The sequence below is a fragment of a genome, unplaced genomic scaffold, assembly GCF_019419815.1.
Source record: "Pyrus x bretschneideri cultivar Hongxiangsu unplaced genomic scaffold, Pyrus_bretschneideri_v1 Contig17, whole genome shotgun sequence".
Classification (NCBI taxonomy): Eukaryota; Viridiplantae; Streptophyta; class Magnoliopsida; order Rosales; family Rosaceae; genus Pyrus; species Pyrus x bretschneideri.
Window position 1 is genome coordinate 4,211,759 of NW_025999468.1, and position 19,446 is coordinate 4,231,204.

General features: G+C 37.2%; 2 protein-coding genes across 4 annotated transcripts; both read right to left on the reverse strand.

Annotated features, from left to right (window-relative positions):
* LOC125475972 (disease resistance protein RPV1-like) lies at window positions 1-4,215 on the reverse strand. Of its 2 annotated transcripts, XR_007257323.1 has the most exons (5): window positions 3,646-4,215; window positions 2,072-3,170; window positions 1,679-1,960; window positions 296-1,486; window positions 1-142 (listed from the first exon to the last, which is right to left on the reverse strand). XR_007257323.1 is itself a non-coding variant. In XM_048581497.1 (4 exons), the coding sequence occupies exons 1-4, from the start codon at window positions 4,146-4,148 to the stop codon at window positions 401-403; spliced, it is 2,970 nt and encodes a 989-aa protein (XP_048437454.1). In that variant the 5' UTR covers window positions 4,149-4,215; the 3' UTR covers window positions 1-400. The 2 variants fall into 2 exon arrangements, 1 of the variants encoding a protein (XP_048437454.1); XM_048581497.1 differs by having other exon boundaries at window positions 1-1,486.
* A 1,231-nt stretch (window positions 4,216-5,446) lies between these two features.
* Window positions 5,447-19,027, reverse strand: LOC125475973 (alpha-glucan water dikinase 2). 2 transcript variants are annotated; one of them, XM_048581499.1, is made up of 31 exons: window positions 18,652-19,027; window positions 18,472-18,581; window positions 18,307-18,385; window positions 17,785-17,876; window positions 17,555-17,690; window positions 16,978-17,292; window positions 16,432-16,542; window positions 16,216-16,314; window positions 15,966-16,109; window positions 15,186-15,274; window positions 14,825-14,959; window positions 14,189-14,351; window positions 14,001-14,090; window positions 13,628-13,813; window positions 12,925-12,984; window positions 12,767-12,829; window positions 12,614-12,673; window positions 12,382-12,534; window positions 12,180-12,263; window positions 11,791-11,967; window positions 11,603-11,709; window positions 11,225-11,438; window positions 10,986-11,089; window positions 10,768-10,900; window positions 10,135-10,260; window positions 8,308-8,418; window positions 7,420-7,518; window positions 6,823-6,996; window positions 6,583-6,675; window positions 6,324-6,439; window positions 5,447-5,783 (listed from the first exon to the last, which is right to left on the reverse strand). In XM_048581499.1, exons 1-31 carry the CDS (start codon window positions 18,754-18,756, stop codon window positions 5,579-5,581), a joined length of 3,933 nt encoding a protein of 1,310 aa, XP_048437456.1. In that variant the 5' UTR covers window positions 18,757-19,027; the 3' UTR covers window positions 5,447-5,578. The 2 variants fall into 2 exon arrangements, with proteins under 2 accessions (XP_048437456.1, XP_048437455.1); XM_048581498.1 differs by having other exon boundaries at window positions 17,785-17,882.
* Between the last annotated feature and the right edge of the window lie 419 nt (window positions 19,028-19,446).

Below are 19,446 nucleotides of genomic sequence, written 5' to 3' on the forward strand. Positions count from 1 at the left end.
TAAGTTTAAAACTTGAAGCCACAATTGATGACTTATTCCCTTTCAAGTTGGTGGATGCAGCCAAATAAACTTTGGACTCTCTCTATTGCATCACCAAAGATTTCCTACAAACCCCACCACTGATTGTGGAAAGCAAATTGTTCTGTAGACGAGAAAATCAGCTGTAAAATACTACTACAACAATAACAACAAAGTCTTATTGCATTAAGTGACGACTACTGTATGAATCCAAGTCTTCCGTTAGCTCAGAAAATCAGCTGTAAAATAAAAAATAAAATTAAGTTGTAGTGCAAACCGTTCTCCAACTTGAAGTATAAAGCTCCTCTCTATCCGCAGAGCTTCATCTTTGTTTCCCTGCTCCAATTGTTCATCTGTACTCCTTCGAATAGTGGGGTGATCATCATACGTACCACAACTCGTCGCGTGGTCGATTCTCATCTAATGAGACATGACTCGGTCCTGCCTCATACTCCACATCACTACGGAAATAAGCATATGGGATAGGCTCGAACTCAATCACATTTTCGTTGATCAATTCGGGATCCCATACGAGATGTACACCCGTTTTCTTCACCCTGAAACCAGATCCCATCACAATATAAACTTCAATGGAGTCTCCCCCTTCCAAACTGAGCTCCTTGTTTGATAAATGTCCTTGCCAAATGACTTCATTTGAAGTTATTGTGTAGGGATCCATTGGCCGGACAACGAAGCTGATGATCTTGGTATGATTCGTAATAAATATAGCAAAATGATTAAGAGGTGCGTCCTTGTGTAATGATGAAGAATAAACGGTGCACACAGTCAACAATTTTAAGTTAGAACCAGTGATTTGAGGCACTTGGAAACAGACTCGATCACCCTCATTGTCGACATTTGTGAACCACTTGGCAATATCATTTCCCGGGGGGAAAATGACACCATCTCCACTTGTTGTCTTGCGCTTATGATTCCTCGGAAGGATATGAAATTCGTTGCTAAACAAGTCGATGGTCCTGATATCCTCGGAAGAAGTTGAGCAATGTAATTCAGGAGGATATTCTCTTGTCAATACCAAAGGCCAAACGGAAGGGTTGGGTTCTATAAGTTTCAGACCACATAGAGATAAACGTGTCAGGTTCTTCAACCGTGCTATGGAAGAATATGGTAATTCTTCTATGGCCGTGTTATCTATAAGAAGAGTTGTCAATGATACCATCTCTCCTATATCCGCAACCAAGTTTTGAAATCTTGAACAGCCAGAAAGAACAAGAGTTTCAACGTGTTTCAACTTATAGAAACTCTTTGGAAGATCCTTGAGCATTACGCAGTCTTTGAGATTTACCAAAGCAAGTCTTTCAAGACATCCTACAGAGTGGTGAATCTCGAGCAAGCTCTTACAGCCCTTGAGTACCAAATACTCGAGATTTGGGAGTTTTGAGAAGTTTGGCAATTGTTTTAGGAAGTACGAATGGCTGAGATTCAGAATCTTCAACCTCTCGAGCAACTGCAAGACAAACCCAAAAGAAAACAAAAATCAAAATAGATAACTTGATCGTTATCTGTCAATGAGTTTCTATTTTTTTCATCTATTAAAATTTCAATCTAAGCCACCTGAAATCAAAAGGAAGAGGAAGAGTGTCTAGGCGTAAAACTCGAAGGAACAATCAATGGCTTGGTTAAGGTTATGATAGTATACCATAGAATGCTCACAAAACCGTCTGAGGTTGCTGTACCGTAGGTCGATAGAAACTAGGCTTCTTAATTGATTTAATGCTTTTTTTGGTATGAACTTTAGAGGGAATCCTCGCCAGCAAATCCATCTTAACTTTTCGGAAAGATGTTTGTACTCTCCAGTGAGCTGTACACGATTAAGTTGGAGCAATCTCAGACTCTTCATCTTTTTAAAGGCTTTCATATTGAAATTAGCTTTGTCTGGTCTTAGCAAATTTAGAGCGAGTCCTTCAATTTCTTCTGTTCCCTAATAAAAAACAGTGAATAAGGAACAGGTTAGTGCATATGTGCAAAAATGAATTACATACAAACATTTGCAGTTGTTATTCTCTTGTATTGTATGGAATCAAGTACTTACAGATTTGTCCGTCAGTACACCTATTGCATCTTCTTGGCACCACAATCTACTACACCTGCCAGGGTGGTTCGGAAATTTTGCACGCACAATTTCTCTGCCCATGTCTCGAAGTAGATCATGCATCACGAGCTTGTTTTTCTCATCAACAGTTACAAGGCATCGTTGCAGGAGGACACTAATTCCAATTTCTGCAAAAAACCCACAACCGTCCAAGATCCTTGTGACATAGTTCCTTTCCATTCCTATGAAGAAACAAGATATATCAAGGAATATTTCCCTCTCATCCTCATCACTTAGGGCATCAAAGCTTATTTTAAGCTTTTCTTGAATTTCAAAACGAGGAATTTTTTCCAACTTCTTCAATGTGCTTGTCCAATCTCTTAAGCTTCTTTTAAACAGAAAAGAACCTAAAACTTCAAGAGCAAGCGGTAAACCTCCACAGTAACCAAGAACACTTCTTGTCAGTTCACTGTATTCTTCATTAGGACAGGGATTTCGAAAGGCATGCCAACTAAAGAGCTCAAGAGCTTCTTCTTCCTTCATTTTTCGAGCCAGATATATTATATTAACTTCAACTTGCTCCAGTAGGTGTCGATCTCTGGTTGTAATAAAAATTTTACTTCCTCGACCAAAGGAGTCCCGGGCTATAGCTAAAGCATTTAGTTGGTCCACATCATCTACATCGTCAATTATGACCAGTACCGCTCTGCTTCGAAGTTTTTCTTTTATCAGATTAATACCTCTATGAACATCACCAACCTCCATCTTGGTTGGTTTGAAGATATCAGAAAGAAGCTTTTCTTGCAAATTCGTCATGCCATTCGATTCCTTTGCAGTTTCCCTAACATTTGCAAGGAAACATTTGTACTCAAAGCTATGGTAGAACTTGTTATAGATGGCTTTTGCAACTGATGTTTTCCCCATTCCACCCATGCCCCAAATTCCGACCATTTGAACATCGTATGATCCCCCGTCTAAGCTGTTAATCTCGTTCACCCGAGAATCTATTCCCACTTGGTAGACAGCTACATTTAAGTACGTGGTATCGAGTTGCTTAGTGATCTCGCCAATAATTCTTCTGATAAACTGCGCCTCATGCCTGTCAATTAGATTTAGAAGCGCAACTAAGACTCGCTATGCAGTACACATTCTGGCTATAGATCGATTAGAGAAAAACAAAAAATAGTGGTATTTGCTAGCAACAACATAATGGAGGCAGTCAATCAATATAGATTGATCCGAAATCTGATTCAAATCCAATATAGCACGTATGGGTACATAAGAAATTTATTGAATCGATTCCTTTAATGGATAGATCCGATCACAACTTCGACTATGGAATTCAAAGGAATCAAATAGGAAATGATAATCTGATTCATAGAACTATCTTATCCAACATTTATCAAATTTGAAAGGGTCAGAAGAAATGGTTCGGCTCTCTTAAGAGATCCTTGAATCGGGAGGTGAATGATTTTATGAATCAAAATGATGGATCTTGAACTAGGGAATCAAATTTTATTTAAGGTTTTATTATATAGCAGTAAAAGAAGATTGATAAGTTAAAGAATTATTACCCATTTGCAGTGTTTTTGAGATCCCAACCGGACAAATTTGAAGCTTCCGTAAGAGCAGCTCTCCACCTCGCTACCTTATCGGTATCTTCATGGAAGCATTCTTCATGTTTCTGAAATGCTTGTGCAAAACTAGCACTAGTCTGTTTCCTGACATGTGAAGGATCTACATCGTAGAATACTGGCAAGACTATTTGTCCAAGTCTTCTCCTACACTCCATGATCTCCACAAGCTCCTGAAGACACCAGCTTGAATCTGCATACCTCTTTGAGAAGATGACGACAGAAATCCTAGACCCTCGGATTGCCTGCACCAGTTCTGCTGTTATTTCTTCCCCTCTTCTTAGCTGGTTGTCAATAAACACGTTGACTCCAGCCTCTTTCAGTGTCATGCAGAGGTGGCCTGTGAAGCCGTTCCGTGTGTCTTCGCCTCTGAAGCTCAAGAACACGTCATGCATCCAACGTTTCGATGAGGAGGATGCTTCATGCTGTGTCCTGGTACTCATTGTTATGGGAGAGAGCTGCAAAATCTCAATTGGCAGGCTGCTTAAGGAAGGAAGGAGGGTCAACTCATAGAAAAGTCAACCAATTGGAAAACCAAACCGCACACAAGATGTATAATTCTGCTGTTTAATAGTTAATACAATTCAAACAAAAAACTTAGTTGTTCAATAATTAATTAAAATTATTATTATTTTATTATTATTATTATTATTTTTTTTTTTTATGTTTCACCACTGGAACACAATGTATGTATGATTGATTAAAGTAAGAACAATGACTTGCTGCGGAAAGGAGAGTTGGAGCTCCTGCTAAAAACCCAATTAAAAATCGACAAGTGTTAGAACAAGTGGGGTGATGTTGGTTTTAAGTTTTAATTCTTTAATTTTTTTGGGCAGGTGTGCAATGGTGATTGGGCACTTGTTCAATACATCAGGAGCTCCTGCTCTTCTTTCAACATCCAATCATTCTTCTCAATGTCCAAAGAAGCATAGGAAATTTGAGTACATTATACTAACATTAAGAGTGGAAGACTTGGCGCAAAATCCAGCGTTATGACGTTCCAGAATTCATATGGCCTACCCCATTTAGTAGAAAAAGACTTTGTTTTTGTTGTTGTATAATAAGATTAAGAGCACATCGATCCTAATCATGGATCGATATTTTGGGATTAGTGTTTGTTTTGTTACAATTTACAACTGGTATATTCAAGTGGAGCGAGATAAAAACATAATGTCAATTGCAAAGGTAAATGCTCCTAATCATTTGTGTCTTGAAAAAATTGCAGCATATAAGATTAAAGAAGGCTTCCTATGCTACTACTTAAAGAGATGATGCTTCATCAACCCTTGTGTAAAAAGGGAGGTGAATTTCACACTCAATTCTCCATTTGCACTCTTTTTTTTTGGTTTTCCAAATCTACCATTGAAATGTTTTATTTTCTTTTAGGGACGTCATTATTTGCGCTCCATCTTTTTCCAATTGTTTCGTAAGAGAACCAGAGTAGGCTACCACAAAACAAAAGATCTTTCTAAATAACTTTTATTCGGAACTATCATATATCTATGGTTCAGGCCTCTTACTCGAACAAGTAAGCAAGTAAAGTATGTTTTGGAAGGAGGAAATATGATGAGAGGACCAATCCACCAAGCAAACAAGGCCTTGCACTATTATTCTTGTTATGTTTCCAATCTACCACTTTAACATTTTAATTTTCTTTAAGGTAGATGATTTCCACACTAATTTTCTCCGTCCGTTCGACAAAGCAATGTGATTCTGTTTCAAAACAATACCCAAAAAAGCCTGAAAATCCAAAGGAACGTCAATTTTATTTTAGTTGGTGACAGTAGGATCATAAGTTTGCCCTTTCATCTACATTCAGAATGTAATGGTTTCAGCATAAATAAAATTTGAAAATCAAGTCTGGTTAAGAACCCTAGATTTGTGGCCTTGACTGAACCACATAGATCACTCCATCTTTTACCACCCCTTCAATGTCCTGAGGATGACCGTAAATGCCTTCTACTATCCTTCCCGCCTCTGCAATTCTCGACAAGACTGAGACTTGGAAGGGTCTATCAATAATCAAGCGATCTCTCGAGTAATCCAATACAATCTTCTCCTCCTTATCCATGATCACACTGCAACAAGTTCAAAGACACATTATACGGGAAGAGCATGGGGCAACAGAGATGTAAACACACTAAGCGGTTGGAATCGATCATGGGTTCTATGTAGAACGCAAAATGCATTTTTACTATGCGAATACAAAATGATGAAATGGCCGAATTGGCGGTCACTCTGTAGAAAGGCAAATAGTAATGAATCCTTTTCAACAAAACCCGTTTTGATGAAACATTCATATGACAAAGGGACTTTTGAACAGAACAGTATCTACCTAGAAAACTAGACTATATACGGATTTGACCATTCCATCTGCCTGATAAGCTAATGAGTAATGACTGCCCGTTTCAAGAACATGTAGATTGAATGGCTACAAAAACAGCACCATACCAGACCTTTCTACATCCTTAGGGTTTTCTAGTCTTCGAAAATCTTGGTAAAACATCTAAAAAGTAGGCGAGTTTCTGATGCTTTCTCATCTGGTCGTAGAGTAAAGAAGATGAAAAAGGGTACTCTTTGTTGTACATCTTACTACAAAATTCAAGTTCAGCACAAACCTGTCATAAAGCCCAGCACCTGCATATCCTTCCAGGTCCTCGGCATTTGAGTCTGATCTGAATATGATAGACTGCTTGCTATATAATCCTATTGGCTTGCTTGGATAACCAGTAACCTGACAGTCAGATTCATGTTCAAGATGTAAAGTTTCATAACAACTACCATTTACATAACTTCTCTCCTGTAACCTGGATAAAGTTAATAATTAATAAAACAAGCTCAAAATTTTCATGTAAAAAAGTTAAGAATTGGGCTTACAACAGGAGAATTTAGATTTGATTTTTTGGTAATGAAGCTCAAGGCACGTCCGGGATATGCACCCACCAAAGTCTCTCCCAAGCCCTTAACTATCTGTATTTGCATATAAATTGAATGAGAACAACATTTTTATTGATTTAGATTCCAGTACATCCAACTCTGTGTGTGTGTGTGTGTGTGTGTGTGTGTGAGAGAGAGAGAGAGTGACAGAGAAATTTGAAACTCGTAGACAATGCATACCTCTGTATATATCTCTGAGGTATCCCCTGATAGGGGATTCTTCGTGTGAATTACAAAAGCATAATCAGCGCAAATAATTTCTTGAATCAGTACAGCCATGCATATATTTTCATGATCTAAGTTAGCTTTCCTACAACTAAGAAATGCTCTTTCATTCCACTTTGAAGCCCAAACCTGTTGAGAATAAGCAAGAAGAATACGTCTTTATATCAGCAATTGGCAATTTGAGATGGTTCTCAAGTCACAGTAATCTGAAAGTTTTGCAGCATTTCTAAAATACCTTCTCATATATACTAAGGACTTTGCTACAACCCTAGTTATACAAAGTGCAAGAGCCTTTATAGTTCTTTTAATGATAGTGATTGCAATTATAAAAAATGAATACTCTTTATTTGGTTTTCAAAAGTAGATCCTGCCCAAGTTACTAGAAAGTACCAGACTGTATTTTGCAAACGAAATGCCCCAAAAAGAATGAGATAGACATCTAACATACAGACTTGAGACTTCCTACATCGATGCACTAAGATTTACATCTGCAAAAGATCAAATCACGTAAACTCGATGGACCAGCACAAAGCACATGATTGAAATTGATACCTTCTTTATTGCTTGCCAAGCACGAGTCCACCTCTCGCCACCTTCATCACCAGGCCAAGGTATTCCTGAACTTTTCATTTTGCTCTTAAGCTCATGGATCTGCCAAAAGGTAAAATGAAAGAGTAAATAATTAGGTTGAAACATAAAAAAAAATAAAAACATACATAAACATCTGTATAATCCACCCACTCGAAGAAAATAATAAAGGTTACAAGAGATCCAATACAAAGAGAGAGGGGCTCTAGTGATATAGATGTTAGAACAACGTGATGATACCATCTATTATCTGTGAAAAATAAGCAACAAGGTTGCAGCTCACTAATGACACAGTGCGAAGTGTGATGAAGGACTTTAAGAGAGCATCAAATTAGTTGCGGACTCATGGATCCAGAGGGTAATCAAGAAGCAAGGATAAGGACGCATCGATTCATCCAGACTAAAAAATAAACCCTACCTGGAATAGCTGAGCAAACAGCCACTGAATACCCTAATTTGAATAAAATCCAAAGAAACCTAAGTCAAGAGTTTATAGCTTCTCTAAGAAGGGCCCAGCTAGGGTTGTTGGCCAATTTCTATGTTAAACGATATATCACTCTTCCATTTTTTTTCTTGTAATATTTGGGCATATTCTCTGAAAATTAAAGGACCAAGTGGAAAAAAGTTTAAAATAGACTAATAGTTAAGATTCATTCGAAGAAATGATATCTGGAAAACTTACAGTGTAGCTTTACATCTCTACAGTTATATTTCAATGTTAGCAACTTCCCTATGGACTTGACATGCAGCAGGCAGAAACATTTACCAGGCATCAGACCAGTGTGAAAACTAGACAATACGTAGGAATGCCAACTAAGTTATCAATACAAATCTAGAAGATAGTTGAGGTACCAATGAAATAGGAGCATTCATTTGTAGAATAGTGTCTCGTATTGCTTGAAGTTTTGAGAGGTCTCCGCTCTTTACACATTTGTAAAATGAGGAAATCTTATTTGCTATATCCTGCAAAAGAGTGAAAAATTAACAGTTAATTTTGTTTTATTTTATTTTTTCTTTTCATTTAACAAATGAAATATATGAGATAAATTAAAACTGTGAACTCGAATGAAATTATGATTGAATAAATGACTGATGCAACCTTACAATGTTCAGATTTAGAAAGTAACAAGACCCATCTTCATTCCATATCCACTCAAGAAATGTGAAAACTTGTTTCAGGGTTTTTTTTTTTTTTTTTAAATAATCCCTACAATAACAATAACTGAAGCTCTTGCAAATATGGACTTTTAAACTAGGCTCATCCTTCTTCGTCTATGTATGCACATGCACATGCACATGCACACGCACACACAAACACACAAGACAGTAAAAATACACGAGGCAAATAAATTAATGAGATTCCCCTACCCTTCAGTAGCTGCTGCACACAATGGCAAGGGGAACAAAGAAAAAGGAGTGCACAAGCTTTACAAAAAAATGTAAGCTTGATTAGATCTGAGGAGGAGAGGAGTTATCATGTTTTTCTCCATTGTTCTTACTCAATTCAGTTGTGGTGGAAATTGTTCAAGGAAGTTGGAGCTAGTTGGGTTATTCCAAAGGGTTGTTTCAAGATTCTAAGCACCAACTTGGAGGCTTTAGGAAAGGGGAGGAAAGCTAAAGCTATGAGGGGTTGTTTGATGTTGGCAGTTTTTTGAACATTTGGTTGGACCGCAATCGAAGAGTTTTTGAGGATTATACGGGAGTGGGGGTAGAAGAACTATGGAGTAGCGTAAGATACTGGGCAGCCCTTTGGGCATCAGTTTTGAATGAGTTCAGGGATTATTCTCTTTCTCATATAGTGAGGGATGTGTTAGCAGCAGGAAAATGAATTTGGTTCAGCTTTGGTTACTTGTAAATAATAGCCCTACCTGAGATGTCATAGCTAGTTTTGCTAGATGGTGGATTTCTTATCCACTCTTTTGTAATTCTTGTTATTGTTTTAATAAAATTTTATTGTTTCTTCTTAAAAAAAAAAGATGGTAGTTTACAATGCAACATGCATTCACATTAAATTTATGACAATAGGCTCTAGCAACCAACGGGCAAGAAAAGCAGAAACCCGCAAGGAATGTCTCTTAGGAAAACTCCCCATTTTGATAGACCTTTTCCACTTAAGATTCAAGGAGGGACCTGAAGAGAGCATAATATGAGGTCGAGAATACTCAAAAACACCTTGATCACAACATTAGAATCAGCCCTTTTGTTTTCAGGTATGTGAATAGTTGTGGTTATGATGCCTACAATGTGATTGTGGTACATTATATAGACTTTAAAATGTAAATCATAATAGGTTTAGGAAATATCTTCCAAAAAGGATAGGCAACCAATTATAAAAACGGCTTGATATCAGACATGAATATGAAACTTAAGAATGAATCAAAAATATATGTGATGACTAATGCTAGCCTATAAACATTTTTGTTTTTTCAGTCGATTTGAATTAGTGAAGAAGTTGTGTGCTTTTAATATATCTTTTCCTGGTAAGAAGTTATGTGCTCCCAACTTCGCATAATCAAGCAGCCACTATTTTGAGCCTTGTGCATATGTTAGGGTCACCACCAAATTAAGCTAAAATGATGCCTCTTGAACAGAAGAAAGAAGAATGTGACAATGGACATTTCAAAAATGTCTGCAATCAGAATTAAGTGTTTAACAAATTGATCACTTTTGAGAAAATACCTTATTAACATCTTCCAGTAGGACTTTCTCAAAGGCTCCAAACGGTATGGCTACTGACATTGGAATTTTAATCCATGTTGGCACCCTTTCTCTCAAAACTTTTATATTGAAAGATTTTGCACCAACCTATGCAATAGAAAATCATCAGATAACATGAATGCTTTATGCTTGTATTACCCATTCAAGATTCAACAGAAATAACTTGAAACTTCAAGTACAAAAGAAAGTTTGTGGTATGTAAATGTCAGACAGAATCATTGCTATAAACAGTTGCAAGAACCAAGAGATTCATTGGCCAAGGGGAAATATAAGAGAATGAAGAGATTCGTACAATACTTTGTTGCATTCTAATTTCTTGGACTACATTTAGAAAACGGATTAAAAGGTGATTAAATGTTAGTAGAATAGCTAATACTTTTGAAAGTATATGTTTCATCATAATTATGTTTCAATTATTATGATGCCACCGCAGTTTTTGTAATCTACATATAACTTGAAATGGCTTCTCCGTGCGATACAAGCAATTAAGAACATATCATAATCTGTAAGATATTTATTAAACAGTCTATGCTAGAGCAACATGATGAACAAAAAGAGAATTAGATGGAGAAAAAAGTTATCCCAAGGACATACCACCTCACTAGTGAACTCCTGAATTGAGACAGCATATTTACCACAGAAGGCCTTCTTTTTTAGCGTTAATCCTGGATGATTGGAGGACTGAGTGGCAAATGACTTGTAAGAAAGATTGGAGCTACTGATGTGACTGCAAGTAAAACAAAAAAGGGTGAATTTGCAAAGTAAAGAAGCACATAACTTCTAACACAGAAACAACCACTCCAGTGACCAACCTGATAATAATATTTGCCGACTTCACTTGTATTGATATTGGTTTGCCTTCCTTCAACTTGAGATCTCTGATAATATTCGGATCAAAGCATGTGGCAAAGCATACCTGCAGCATGCTCTACTCTAGTTAATAAATGTGTTGGTTTACACAAACTACGATATTGTTTTCACATCCTATCAAATGCATGCACTACAGTTTGGTTATTTGGGAATTGATAAATAAAGATGAAAGGTTACATGCCTTGTCATTTCTTGCTCTTATAGAGACATGAGATAAAACATCTGGTAAATCAGGTGTCAGAACAGCAACAACTCCATCTGGAATCTCCTCTTCTCCCGTTACTCTAGTTGCAATTAAAACGGTTGGCTTTTTATAGACTTTGTTCTGAATACTAATGAGCTCACTAACAGAATGTAAGAATCCTGACACTTCTACTGGGCTGATAATCTGCCAACTGCAAGGCACAACAAACGACAAGGAAGAGAATGACCAAAATATCAAGGCAAGTTTTTAAGGCAAAGTAATGGGAGCAGATTAAGGTGAACCTATAGCAATAAACTCAGACTCATAGACAGAATTTTACACTTGAGCATGGAGTAATCCTCAACTTAATCTTACCTGCCCAAGTTTGCAGCTTTTCTAAGAATGGGGTTAAAGCGATTAATGAGGGTAGACAGAATAGCTGCTGATCCAGCCCTTATTAACTCCTCAGAGAAAGTATCGATCTGGAAATCAGGAAAAAGATATTAAATAAAAGTTCACAGGTTGTCCACCAAGGATGCCAAAGTCAGACACCAATATCATACCGGCGATTTCTGAACACCAAGCAAATTGCCAAGATATTTTGCACTGGGCTGGATCTTCTTCTGGTAACACTGAGACCTCTCAGCAAGTACTAATTGTAATCTATCAAGAATGGCCTTTGTTTGTAAAGCCCACTGACCATCATTGGGTTTGTACAATTCGCAGGTACGGTACCAGTCCTGTGACAAGAACAAAACACCAAGATGGAGAACTGAACTCCATTAACATCAAAACTAAAAAGAGGATGAAATATCTAAATGATTGATTGCAAGAGGTTGGAAATACATTAGAGAAGCAAAACCACTAACTACAAGGTCCTCTTTTTGTCATTCTCTACATGAATCAACCAGAAAGGCAGTCGAAACTTAAATTCATGTTCAAAGAGAGATACCTTGGTACAGTAAATGAGGTCTTCATTGTCAACCGTTGACAGACATAAATTTTCGAGCACCAAGGAAATGAAGAACATAATCTCCTGTTTTTAGTTGCACGGAACAGAAGCATGAACATGTTTTGTTGCATAACTGTTATCTACATGATTATAATTTTTGAGGTAAGCAGAGAGTATACATGAAACATAGTTTACCACTTACTGGTGGGTGTCCAGAGTTCAGATTTTTCAGTCCCCTCTCCATGGTTGTTCTGACAGCTGAATCCAAAGCAATATCAAGGAAGAGTATATCTTTCAATCTTCTGTGGTTGGTGATTAGAACAGGGCGTAGCTCAATTCGAGATTCTAGTAACTTCTGAAAACACAAATCCAAACTTCACAATGATATTCCAATATAAGACATCAAAATTTGAAAGTTTGTAAAACAGAACGACCTCCATTAGTGGAACAATGTCTTCATCACCAACATGTGCTTTGACAAAGTTCAGGCACTCCTGTTATTTGATAGCAGTCACATAGGAAAACCAGTCGTATCACATTAAAAATTTCAATGCATAAGTTGACTTCAAATACAACAATTAAGTTACCTGCAACCTAGGTGACAAATCACAAACATAATTAACTCCAACCATGCTTGAGAAATTACGACTCTGAAGGTCAAAACAGAAAAGGCGTATCACTTATTAGCCAAAAGAACCAACATTTAATAGCGTTGAAAGGGACGTTCAATAATCAGTGATCTTACCTCATTTGAGGGAACCAAAACTTCAATAGCTGATTCAAGGTCAGCACCTGAATGAACAGCCTGTGGGCATGATGATAATACGAATAAGAAGTGGAAAACACATAAGCATTCTCCTATAGTTAATATGTTAGAGGAATGAAATATAAAAGCAACTAAAAGCTAAAGAAAACTTCAGGTGCAGTTAATTTGAAGAGCGCCAACATTATAAGGAGCTATCCGTTGCAATCCATCATAAAACAAAATGCCATGAAAGTCAATAATCAAGGAGACTGTAATCAAACATATTAGTTTTTCATTTCATCTATCTGCTCTACTTTCTTTCATTTTGAGACTAAATTTTGGGAAGCCCACATGCCAAACTTGTACGGCAACATACCACATCCTGGGTCAGCCTTATACCAAAGCTTTGAGATCACCATTTAAGTAAAACTTTACTTATAAAGTACAATTTATTGTAGAAGGTTCATGAATTCACATCTTTAAGGATAGGCATTTCAGTTTACTAAGAAGGAAACCCTTTTCTCAGTATATGTGCACTTTCCCTATATCTGTAGCACACAATAGACCAGCACCTAACATGCATATTGGATGATAAACTTCCATCTAATCCCTACTTAGTACTAACAAATGTCAACTGAAACTCAGCTAGATGGCATCAGTAAAATATGATAGCTCCTATTTACTGTTTAGATTGCATTCTTACCTTTAATGTCTTCAAGTATGCTGTGAGGTCACGGATGAGTCCCTCCTTAGTATCAGCCCTGAAATCCGGCTCTGACACAATTGGGCGGTCATAACTTGCAAGTTTATCTTTTGTGAGACCATTGGCATTTAATGTTTTCCAATAAACATCAACTCTAAAACCAGACTTGATGAAATTTAAGAGCGCCTGTTACAAAACAGGAAGAATATATCATGTGAAACCGAAAAACATTTGAGCATTTTTCAGTTACATAAAACACTACATGCCACACCAGTTGAACCAATATCCAATAACCTAAAACGATGTTGATGCCCAATCAGCTCTGGGTAAGATACTGCACAAACGAAAACAAAAAATCGATAAATTACCATACCTCACAAATTATCACATCATCTGGGCTACTATTATTGTGCAACTTTTGGTGCCATTCCTCCATCATGCCACCCTTACAGTCATTATTTCTCTGATGGTGGAAAATGTGCACATTATACTCAGAGGTGATGCAATATGAACTATATAATATATACACACATTTATATGCACCAAATAAATTTTAAATACCTGAATCACAAGTATTTCATCTCTAATTCTCTGTCCAACATCTCCCTGACCTCCACGACCAACATGTGTCATTAGTAATCTCACAATTTCCCGATCATTAGGCTGGTTTAAATATATTCTTTGTAGCAGATTGGTAAACCTATCCTGAGCTTCACTAATTTCACTGCAGATATATTGCAAATAAGTCAGTGCATGTCTCTGGTTGAAGATGTGCGCCATACTCGCATGGTCATTCAAAAGCTTGGCCTAATCACATAAGAAACAAAAGTCTCTACAGTGCAAACAAGGAATAACAAGGCAGGACAGAAGGGGGCAACTAAAAACACAAGTAAAAAGCTGTCTGTCAATGAAATGTCCCAATTATAAGAGGAAAACTGAAACCAAATAGAGAAGGCTTTGTCAGGTCCCTTCTTAGTACATTACGTGCAGATGGATCATTCATACTGATGGAAACGGATGCAATAATAAGTACTCAAATAACCAGAAGCTTAAAATGCCAACAGTGGGCCAGAAAGTCCTTTATAACTACTGTGTAGAGAAAATAAAAATAATTTGACATAGGACGATAACAAAAACCCATGTGGAGTCACCTTTCATCAGGAAAATAATTTATTAAATCTACAGTATGGAAGTTACCGAGGTTTCACATTGTAGTTCTTGTTCCATGTTAAATGCCTGCATGACATGAACCTCAACCATACCAATATACCAACAAGCCCGAACTCCCCTTCACTTTTGCAGCGTTCTGTGAGTTCCGTTGCAATATTGAATCTGTGTCAAATTAGTATAGTTTTGATGAAAGAATGAAGCTGAAGACAATTTTCCCATCTTATAAGAGCAACTTCACATTATTATCATATTAAGCAATTCTTATGCCCATCTAGGTGACACAAAAAGAAACTAATAACTGGCCCAATGATAATGAGCATCAAGGTTCCTCCATGCATGCATATTAGTTATAACTTAATTGATTATATATACCATATCTTGGCATTACCTGTGCATCAACGATCTCTCGGCCTCCTTTTCTCTTCGAGATATTTCATCAAGTAACCATTTGCAGATTCCATCGCCATTCCCACTAGCCTGCATACAAGGTGTAGTATTAGTCTTAACCATAGTTACAACACTAGTCTGAAAACTGCGTAGTGCATTATAAATGACTTGGTGAAAATTATATTTTTATTTTTTTGGTCAACAGTGAACTTTGTGCAGCCGTCACTTGGAACAAAATTTCTAATGAAAACTAACAACACAAAGGGTGAGGATTTGAACTTCAAATGTCTCCTTACCAGCTAGACTATGTCTCATTCATATTGCAAGATAAATAATCACATGACAGCATTAGTACAAAAAAGGGGACAAAAAGAAAACAAAAACCCTATCTTAAAAAATCTCAAAAAAATGAAAATAAAAAGTGATTCAGTTTAAAGAAAGAATGCTAAGCTCCATTGAAACAGGGATAGAGCTCATATGGCTATAACAATCATCTGGACTCTGGACAAGACAGGCATATACACAAGATTGTTTGGAACTAGGAGGTTCATCAATAAGGCATAATCCGCAAATGCTATCCCAGGGAATCGCAGCTCATGTCTAAATCATATAAATATAAAAAATTTAAGCAGCTAAATCGGTATGAGTATATATTTTAATTCATGCACGCTAGCAACCAATGCCATTATGGGAAACAGCTATTATATTATTATTCGTTTAGTTAATTGGCAAGGGCTCATAAAAGGAGTCCTAATTCTCAGTACAAATCACATTTGATTACCTTTGCAGTAGAAGTCACTGGTGTCACGCGACTCACGCCTACAAAGAAGTTTGCTCCGTTGTTTTTTATCCAAGAAGACCCACCAGACCATATCACAAATTGGATACCCACCAAATTGCTTTGCTGAAGATTAATATCTACAATCTTTTTTTTATGGTTGAAGGTAGATTGGTTAAACAATGATTTAGTTGAAAACAAAAAGAAAGTCAAAATCTATATCACAGAATACACCCCTTGTTGATTTGCATACCTGAAAGGAACCCTTTCCAGTTGATATTTCTGTAAAATAAGTCTGACATGCTCCAGGAACTAAATTTGATTTTTTAGGCAATATCTCTGGTGGAGGAGCCTGCAAGACATAACAAAAGCTGGACATAAGGTGAAGTACCATTCATACCTTGCAAACATATAGAAGTTTAATTATCTAGTAGATTGCATCTTACTAAGCCTGAAAACATAAACTCACCAACCAATCCCCGGGGGAACATTTGGAAACACCCCAGTGAAGAACTGTATCACCTCTCATATTTGTAGCAACCAATATGTGAAAGTCACCCCTATCCATTTTTGAAAGGACCTACAACCCACCAAAGATAGAATGAAAGTCAAAATGAAGTTTTTATTCTTTTCTTTTCACTTCTCTAAAGTATTCTTTATGAATTTCACCAACTTAAATCCTCCATGTATCTGGGGTTCACACGGGATCCACATGGTCTTACTTTGCTGGTTTCTCACATGCAAGGACTAGAATCATAGTGGACTGAAATATTTGACCAGATAACGTTGATCGAAATCAAACGGTCAATAATCAAATAACTTGATATTGATAAGTGCCAATCATATCAAAATTTCTCAGAAAATCAGACTGAGCTAAATGAATGTAATCATGCAATCTGATGTATTTCGTTTACTGTTCTACTTCAATGCTAAGCATGGCATAAGGTTACGGAACTTACATTACAGAATGATTCTAGTTGATACAAATTAAGGGTTGAAATAGAAGAAAACTAACCACTATGTCATAGTTGCCAATTTGATAAGTTATCCGTGAGACCACATTGTCTCCTCCCATAGATTTTTCTACAAGATCCACGAGAGCTGAATTTGGCATACTAGCGTTTTTGGCAGGTGCTGTTGAATGCTTTTGCAACCACTGCTCAACATTATGTTTCCTTTTGTACGAGTATGGCATACCACTCCTCAGTTTCTCTCCATTATCAACCATTCTTCTAGGACTGGAGGTTGAAAAACTATGCTGCAACTCATTAAAGGATATTCCCTTTGATATCTGACTTTGTAGCCCTATTAAAGTATCCTTGTAATCTTCCTACATGAGAAATCCAAAGTAACAATATGACGAAAGTTTCTAAAGAAGGAAAAAACGAGATCCCTAACGAGAATACAACAGAAAGGTATACCTTCAGCAACTTCCATACTAAAGCACATGTACAACACACATAGGTACAACAGAATGGGAGTCTATCAATTCAAAAATGGACATAGAGAATGTCATAGGATAGAGTCATAGACTGAATCAATATAATTTAAGTTCACAAGGCAAGAACTTGCCGATGAAAGAAATGTATAACCTTTTCTTGTTGTGGCGAGCTCATGGGCCTGCCCTTGCTTTTCTGTTCAATCAGCTCTTTTGGTATTGCGGGACTTAAAGTAGTTGGATCAGTCTCAGGGATTTCTACACGGAAGTTCCCGTGATTCATTTTCAACCTACCAAACACATATAAACATTTCCTTAGCATCTAGGCATGAGTTTGGCTAGACGAAGCAAGTAACCAAGTGCAACAGGAGAAAGAAACCAAACCATCTCTCGCGACTGCCATCTTTAAGTACAAATTCAATAGCATGTACGTTGGGGTCCCGCAACTCAATGGTTAACAAATACAATTCTCCTTTCTGCAACTTAACATGAGAACTAAATGTAAGAAAACTACATAGTCTTGCACACAAACACACATATAGGGTACAACCCATCAACAACAGTTTAAAACTGGAAACTTCTAGCATCATTTTCCATTAGATAAAATTCTTTATCCGCTCAAATAACAACATTTATCAAACAAGACAGTCCAACATATACAGACAACAATTCAAACTACAAGGGTCAATTCATAAACTGTACAACAAAAATATTATGGACAGGTTAAGATGAATCTATATAGATACTGAATTGATTTGAAATTTGACCGCGAGACTGCGAGCATGAGTACAAAGTTACAAACATTAAATTCAAGTTTAATCCTATATAGCAGGTGGTGTAGAACTTTCTACATATTGTAGAAATGTATATACGGTCACAAAGATAGAAAAATGAGGTTTTTAAGACCTTAGTGAATTGTGTCTGCAATGCGCCTTGCTTGTAAGCTTGTGAACCGGAAGAGCGATCAGCGGGAACGAACCAGTTCCTGTATATGATTACCAAAATTGCATATTCCACACAAACACACACAGATATATTAACATAAAAAAAAGGGGGTGGTGGTAAATTTACTTGTTTCCACGGAGAATGCAACCCCAGTGAAGAACCCAAGTGCTGGGGCAGTTGCTGAGCTGAAATTCAAGTCTTGCATTGCGTCCTTTCGAAGAACCCGAGACATTAATCTACCATAAAAAGCGCCAAGATATCAGAAAAGAGTAATTAATTATTAGTTAATTGAGTTTAATTAATTACCTGAAGTTGCATGCGGTCAATGAGATCAAACTGGTGGAGACGAGGAGGAGGAGGAGGAGCTGGAGCCTGTGATGAGCCGGAAGGGCGGTTACCGGCGGCGGCCATGGCGGCGGCTCAGGTTGAAGCAATGAGAGCCTAAAAAAATCCGCGAAATTACGGAGATTTTTGTGTGGGTTTTGAATTTTGGAGAATAATATTAATAAAAGAAGAAAAGGTGGGAGAGAATTTAGAATTGGATGCTCAGGTATCGTGGAATTTGACAGAGGGACACGGAAAACGATCCGTGATTCCGACTTCCCACTCCGTTGATTCTGAAATCCTCATCTTTTAGCGATTCAAATTCGAGCAGATAGAGAGAGAGAGTGTGAGAGTGGGAGGGAGGAACGGCGCGCTTCAACGGTCCTAACGTTTTGTATCTTCTGCCGCTTTATAGACGTCAAAGTGGTGCCGTATTGTCAAAGTCACGCATTTCTGGTGAAATTTGGATTGATTCCGGTCCTAATCGGAATTCGACATCCCACAAGCGGTCGATTACTACAGTAGTAATGATCTTTTTTCAATCCACTGCGTTCCGGACAAAAGCATCCGTATTCCTTTTGATTTCGCATCGTTAAACTATTTTGTATAAAACTTGTGTCTTTATAAGAAGTCTGCAGCTCTAGCGGTCAAAAACGTTTTATCTCTATATTGGATCTTTTTGAGACCTTATTTTGAATGTCAATATGTGGCTCATTTAGGAAGTGTTTTTAAATAATTGAAAGTACTTTTAGGAAGCGATTCCTTGAAGAAGCACTA